The 7,329-nt window shown below is 60.8% G+C and overlaps 1 protein-coding gene across 1 annotated transcript in view; it reads right to left on the bottom strand.

The window, feature by feature from the left end:
- Positions 1-606: 606 nt before the first annotated feature.
- Positions 607-7,329, bottom strand: part of PIP5K1C (phosphatidylinositol-4-phosphate 5-kinase type 1 gamma) — a 22,730-nt gene continuing 16,007 nt past the window's right edge. Inside the window, 3 exon segments of the mRNA XM_077747614.1 lie at positions 607-2,110; positions 3,217-3,337; positions 6,221-6,352. Coding sequence (XP_077603740.1) covers positions 1,937-2,110; positions 3,217-3,337; positions 6,221-6,352 — 427 coding nt within the window. The 3' untranslated portion in view covers positions 607-1,936.

The following is a 7,329-nucleotide window of genomic DNA, read 5'->3' as shown; positions in this document are numbered from 1 at the left end:
CAGCTTGCTGTCCCCTCCCCTCCAGCTCGGCCCTCCCCTGGCACCCTCTCCTCCATCCCAGCCCCGCACCTCGGTCCTGCCTGCTGTGCGGCCACAGGGGCCACCAGCTGGAGCAGGGCGCTGGACACCCTCCCCTGGGGGTCCCGGGTGATGCGGGCAGTCGGGGACACGGAGTGGAGCCCGTTTCCTCCTGCCCAACGCGTACAGATCAGCTGGCAGAGACGTGGGTGCGGGCCACCCGGACAGCAAGCAACACAGGCCCAGCCAGAGGGTGGGCTCTCCCGGCTGTGACGGGGGAGGGGGCCGCCCCTCAGGGTCAGACTGGCGGGGAGGGCCCGTGTTCCTTCAGCACCCACACCTGTCCCTCCTGGGCCTGCTCCCTCCACAGGAATCCTCCCCACCCTGCAGCCCCCTCCTCCTTTTTCTTTCTCTTCCCTCCTGGGGACCCCCACCCCCATTCTTCGGCGCCTGTGGACCTACCCCCTTGCCACGCCTCTACTGGGAACACTGGGCCTGAGCACGCAACCTGCCCTGGCCACGCCCAAGTGGGCGTCCCCGGCCCCCCTAAACCCACGGGGCAGGGCACAAGCCAAGGCGCCCCCAGANTGCAGGACCTGCTCTCACAGGCGAGACCCCTGGGACCCGCCCAAGGCACGGCCCACCGGGCGCCACGGTCAGCTCATTCTTGCCTCGGCACCGGGCCCAGGGCCACACGCCGCCTGTGGGCGGGGCCTCTCTGGGGCGCGGGGGCGGGGCCTGCCTCGGGGTCTCCGCGGACGCAGGACGCCAGGGTAGCCGCCCCCGTCTAGGGCAAGAACGTGGGCCTAGGGGGTTTCTGCCTGCACTCTGCAAAGAGCCTGCCTGGGGAAGGGAGGGGCGATGGGCAGCAGGGCGCAGAGCCCCGTGGTGACCCCATCCAAGTGGGGCCAAGGCCACATGGTCCCGGGTACTGCAGGCCCTGGGGCCTGACGGTCGCCTAGCCCTCTCCTCCTGGGTGCCCCCCACTGGCTTCTGCTGTGCCCTCCGCGGGGCCCAGCCTTCCCTCCCCCACTTCCCCACTCCCAGCGCTTCTCGGTCAGGGTCAAGCCGTCTCCAGGCAGCCTCTGCAAATCACTCCCCTGGGGGCCTCAGGGGCTGCCGTGTGTCCCCTGCTTAGATCACCGTAGGGGTGTGGCATCCCTGTCTCACAGCATGGGCAGGAAGGCCTGGGGAAGCGGTTTCACTTCTTGGGTTTGCTTGGCAGTGCCAGGCACCCCGCGACGCTCAGGGGGAACCAGGGCTGGGGGTGTGAGCCTGTGAGGGGCCTCGTCTTGAGAACAGAAAGTCTTACTTCAGATACTCAACCCGTTCTGCCTGCCTGGAGTGCGGTGTGGTTCCAGGCAGGTTGCCTGGCCTCTCTGGGCCTCATTTATTGCTCATGAGGACAATTATCAGGCTCTGATGCTGGCACCGTCACCTGACGTCCACACAGCGCCCCAAGCACAGTAGGTAGAGGAGGGTCTCTGAGACACAGGGGAGGTGGGGGAGTCTGGACCCAGATTTTACGGAAACTGTGCCCTCTTGTGGGCTTCCTGGGGAGCTGAGGCCTTGGTCTCTCGCTGTGAAATGGGTATGGAAAGACCACCTCCTCTATCCTGCGGCTAAGGGCCTGGCTTTGCAGTCCCTTTGCTAACCCGTGTGACCACCCGCTTCCACAGGGCAAATGCCCCTTGGAGAGCCATGGGCAGCAAGGTCTGAATACGGGACAAGTGTCCACCAACCTGTCCCTGACTTGGGCGGGCTGGGGAGGGGGCAGAGGCGGCCAGGTCAGATGCAGACCCCACCACCTCGGCCAACTCCCCTTATCCCTGGCCGTGTGCCTGCAGGCCCAGTGGTGACATCACCAGGGGACACATGGCTGGCCTCAGTCAAGGTGCTTACTTCCCCAAGTCCCTTCTCAGAGGCCATGGGACAGCCAGGGCCTGTGGCTCCCCGCTGCCCAGGGCGGTGGGTCGGGGGCCGGGCTCCCTGGAGGCCTGCTGTGGTCACTTACAGTCCCTGAGGAGCTCAGCGTCACGGCCCGCAGTCGGCGATGCCGGGGGGAGTAAATCCAGTACCTCCCATCGGTGAACTGGGCGGGCCGGGCGAGCGGGGAGGAAGCAAACAGAGGACAGGATGAGGCAACAGGAATCCGGCGGGGAGGTGAGGCGGGGAGGGCGCTGGGCAGGGTCAGGTAAGCCGATGGCCAAGCGGGAGGTGAGGCTGGGGGTGGCAGGGTCCCGCTCTGGCCTGCACCTTCTCTGCTGCCCGCAGGGCCTGGCCGCCCACTCAGGTGTCAGGACCCAGACACGCACATGGGACACGGCCCCCGGGGCCGCCCCACACACACTGTTACACAGAATGGGACACACACCAGGCCCCCAGAGATGGGGGGATGACGGCGGGTGTGGGGACGCACACACGGGGCCCCTGTTCCCACTCCGGGCCAGACAGAGGCCCCAAGCCAGAGAGCTGGGTGGCGGTAGCTAGTAGACAGAGGTGCAGCGGGCCCCCAGCTCACCGGCCCCAGGGGCGGAGATGAGATCACAGGTCTGGGAGGGGGACAGGCAGGCCCCTCCACTGCATCAGGCCGTCCGGCCAGCCAGCACCCACCTCACCAGGCTCCCGGCCCAGCCAACCTGTCTGCCCGTGGGAGATGCAAGGGGAAGACGACCCCCAGCTCTGGAAGAGAGGTCCCGGGTCCCTGGGGGGGCAGGGCCCCTTCCTGCTCCGACAGACCTGCCTCCTCCAGGAGCCTGCCCCGCGCCACCATCCCCTTACGTCCCGAGAACAGGACCCGCCTGGCTGTGCCCACTGCCCAGCGGAAGAAAGGCCACACCGTCTGCAGCCCTTAGCAGCCAGCCTGGGGCTGCCCAGGACCGGGGGTGCCCATGGGGCTCAGAGCTCGAGGACCCCAGCTTCTGGGGAGATGCGGGAGCATGGCCAGGGCCTGGTGGTGGTCACGAGTCCTGGGGAGGAGGGACAGGGCAGTGCCCTGGACTTGGGGTGGCCTGGCATGGATGGAGCGGGGCAGGGTGCTCCCACAGCATGTGAGCATGTGGGTGTAAATGTGCGTGAGAGCACATGGGTGTGCAGGAGTGTGTGGAGGGGAGCGCTGACCAGTGAGCGCATGCCTGCGTCCACATTAGTGTGTGTCTGGTTGAGGGCCCAGCGACATCGGAGCCGCGGGGGACTTACAAAGTAGATGTCAGTGGCGGGTGTGTCCTCCTCATCCGAGGCCTGGCTGGCGGGCTCTGAGGCCTGGCTGGCCGTCTCTGCTTCGACAGCGGCAGAGGCACAGGCTGGGGAAGCCTCCACCCTGGGGACACAGGGACATGGGAGTCCTGGGGGCAGGGCCCTGGACGGTGCCCCCCTGGCCCTTCCCCTCCCCCGTGCGTCAGCACAGAGACAAGACTCAGGAAATCAAACAAAACCTCCCGCTACGGCTGAGGCCCCGGTGGCGAGCGGCCCTCCCGCAGACGGGTGGGCCTGGACCGGTCCTCTGCTCAAGGGCACACGTCAGTGGGCAGGCAGGTCCCGGCCTCCCCACTCGCTCCCTGTGCAACTCCGAGGGTCCTTTCCCATCCGAGCCTCAGTTTCCTCATCTGTGGGGGAGGGACACCGGGCACCCAGCAAGTTGGTTCAGAACCTCTTTCTGATTTTCACCGAGCACTTCCTCTGGGCCAGGCCCTTCCAAGAACCTGCCTGAATTCACCCCGTGACCCTCTGCCGGGGCGGGGGCTGCCCCTGTCCTGAGTTACAGACAGGANCACCTCTACCCTTGAGAGGTGGCTCTCCAGCCACGGGTGAGGATGGGCTGTTTGGGGGTAAAGACTACGAGACGTGTTATACTGTGAGAATTCAGTTAATGGGAAAAAGCCACTGTGTGCACACACGTATGCATACGTGTCAAATAAACTGTTTTGTTTTTTAAAGTTTACTTATTTTGAGAAACAGATTGAATGTGAGAGGTGGGAGGGGCAGAGAATCCCAGGCAGGCTCTGAGCCGTCCGAGCAGAGCCTGATGCAGGCAGGGCTCCATCTCACCAACCGTGAGATCATGACTTGAGCGATCAAGAGCCTGACGCTCAACTGACTGAGTCCCCCAGGTGCCCCTCAAATAAACTCTGGATGGTAGGTGCGCCTGGGGGGTACAAGTGGTTGAGCATCCGACTTTGGCTCAGGTCATGATCTCACGCTTCCTGAGTTCGAGCCCCGTGTCGGGCTCTGTGCTGACAGCATGGAGCCTGGTGTCTGCTTTGGATTCTGTGTCTCCCTCTCTCTCTGACTCTTCCCGACTCATTCTCTGTCTTTCTCTCTCCCTTTTTCAAAAATAAACATTAAAAATTAAAAAAAAAAAACAAAAAAACAAAAAAAACCCAAAAAACCCCACTTTGGTGGCAAAGTGCAGCCTGGGAATGTGTGTGAATGCTAAGTAAGGTCTCTCGAAATGAAATGGAAATTTTAAAAAGCATGTAAAGCAGAAATCATGACAAAAACAATAAAAATTTGATAATGATGCAATTATAAAACCAAACACACCAAAGAGTAGAAACGAGTAAGGATGTAATACATCTGAATGCCACCAACCAATACGTGAGACAGAGCGGGCTCAGAACTTTCCAGCCCTTGGTCAAGAACACACGTTTCTCACACACGTCCACTGACATTAAAAAATGAATTCTGGGGGCGCCTGGGGGGCTCTGTCGGTTAAGCGTCTGACTTCGGCTCAGGTCATGTTCTCACGGTTCGTGGGTTCGAGTCCGGCGTCGGGCTCTGTGCTGACAACTCGGAGCCTGGAGCTGCTTCAGGTCTTGTCTCCCTCTCTCTCTGACCCTCCCCCGGTCACATATTTTCTTTCTCTCTCAAAAATAAATATTAAAAAAATTTTTTAATGAATTCTGGGGGCGCCTGGGTGGCTCAGTTGGTTAAGCGTACAACTTTGGCTCAGGTCACACACAACTCCTGAGTTCGAGCCCCATATGAAGCTCACTGCTGTCAGCATGGAACCTGCTTTAGATCCTCTGCCCCCCCAGCTTCTCTGCCCCTCCCCTGCTCGTACGTGCTCTCTCTCTCAAAAAAAAAAAAAATACACAGGACAAACAAAAAGGGCTCAGAACCTTCCATCTCTTGACAGAGAACACTCATTTCTCTCACAAGTCCACCGTTATTAAAAAACAAATTCTGTGGGGGCCTGGGGGGCTCAGTCTGTTGAGCACCAACTTCAGCTCAGGTCATGGTCTCATAGTTCATGAGTTCGAGCCCCACCCCAGGCTCTCTGCTGTCAGTGCAGAACCTGTTTTGGATGCTCTGTCCCCCTGCCCCTCCCCCACTTGCATTCTTTCTCAAAAATAAACATTAAAAAAGATGAATTCTGTATTTGACCATAAAGGCTAAGTTTATTTTTAAAATAAATATGGACATTTCAGTCCACTTTCAACTGAAAGCTGGGTAAGATCAGAAATAAGTACTGAAAATGTAAACAAAATGGTCTTCAAATACTCCGAAACTGAGAGGCCCTCTTAAATAAACCTTGGAGCAGGATGTCTCCCGCCAGGCACCACGGGAGTGGGGACTGGATGGTTCTCTGGAGGCGTCTGGGGGGAGGGAATGGGGGCACATTTCTGGCCACAGGTGTCCACAGACACCAGCCCCGTGTCCTCTGGGGGCTGAGAGCCACTGCCTCAGTCCAGAGAGAACATGAGAAGTGAAATGACCCACTTCCGCAGGCCAGTATAGAAAAGCCGCTTCACGCGGAGCCCGGGGACCCGACAGCAGCCGGGGCTGTCCATGCAAGGCTGGGAGCGCCTCCTTATCAGAGAAACCGGGAGCCTGGACCCTCATGCACGGAAACAAACCAGGAGTTCAGGAATCACGCACATGACACGATGGGGAAAGCAGCCGAGTCCAATGTGGCTCCCTTGGGACCCGGAGCCCCACTCCTGCAGGCTCAGGGCTTGGGACCGGAGGGGCTGAGGAGGGATGAGGGGGACCTGAGGCCCCGGAGGAGCCCCTGCGTGGACGGCCACCTTCCCGCTGCCCCTGCCCCATACCCCACATCCAGTGCCCCGTTCCTAGGCCCAGAATGTGGACTACATTACCCAGCCTGCCTTGTGGCCAGCTGGCCACGTTCAGCCAATAGGATCAGAGCAGGAGCCGCACGCCCGAATCCCAAAGACACAGTGGCCGGCTGGGGACTCACCCCGCATCCTCCTCCTTGGGGACCACGATCTCCACGTTGCACGTGGACTCCACCTGCACCGTGACCTGCTGCAGGTCCTCCTCCACGTGTGTCTCCTCCTGGGGCCTGGATGCAGTGGACACGCACCTCACTCTCTCCCCTCACCAGAACCCTGCCCCCAGGGTGCCAGCCAAGGTCCAGGCCACATCCCCAGTCCCGCTGGGAAGCTGGGAGTCTCCGCGGGCTGCTGTCTCTGGTGCCACCTGACCAGCGCCCTGCACTGGCCCAGCTCACCCCGCGGTCTGCAAGGGGGCGGGGGCTGTCTGTAACCCCAGTGCCAGCAGGGGAATAATGTGTGCCTGGTGGCCTGAATCCTGCCCACCGTTCTGGGGGCAGCTGGGCCCTGGCCCGGAGCCTGGACTGGGAGTGGGGTGGCTCCAGGGGCTTCAAAGATCCAGGCCCCTGATGTAGACGGTAGGGTCAGAACATTCCGGCAGCCAGGAATGCACTCTCTCCGGAGAACAACCCCAGAGAGCAATATGGTTGTGCAGGTTGGAGAGGGAACTGCTATCCACCAAATGTGCTTTATGCCCTAACTTTCCCCTGGCAGGAACACTGACCCCAAACGAAGGAAAGCAAGCCCTGTGGTCATGTCGGCAAGATCAAACCAGTGGCACACAATCCAAGCTCCCCCTGAAGGCGGGCCAGGCGCTGCCAAGCGGAAGAGAAGGGGCGCAGCTCCACCGCTCACAGCCGTGTGCACAGGGAGGGCTGTGCGGGGGCACACACCCCTGCTCGTGTGAAGACTAAGGCAGAAACAAGCCGCACATTTGTTTTCTCATATGCTCATAAAACAGTTCTAGAAAGAGACAAGCCCGTGCAGGGGCTGCTCCCAGAGAAGGGAACGGGCCCGGGGCACCGGGAGGCGTTTCACTAGATTCTCGTTTGTACCCCTTAGAATGACACATAGTTAATAGACACAAGGATCAACACGCAGGTGCAGGGAAACGGGGCGGGGTGGGTGGAAAGGACGACAGAGTGGCTCGAGGCTGCAGTTCTAGACCCTAACTTAAACCTGTGTCCAGGCGAGCGGTCAGACAGGCGCACAGGCGCGGCTGCGGGGGGGAAAG

Source organism: Crocuta crocuta, unplaced genomic scaffold, assembly GCF_008692635.1.
Source record: "Crocuta crocuta isolate KB4526 unplaced genomic scaffold, BGI_CrCroc_1.0 scaffold110, whole genome shotgun sequence".
Taxonomy (NCBI): domain Eukaryota; kingdom Metazoa; phylum Chordata; class Mammalia; order Carnivora; family Hyaenidae; genus Crocuta; species Crocuta crocuta.
The sequence above is the reverse complement of the archived record's forward strand: the minus strand, read 5'-3'. Positions and strand labels throughout refer to the sequence as shown.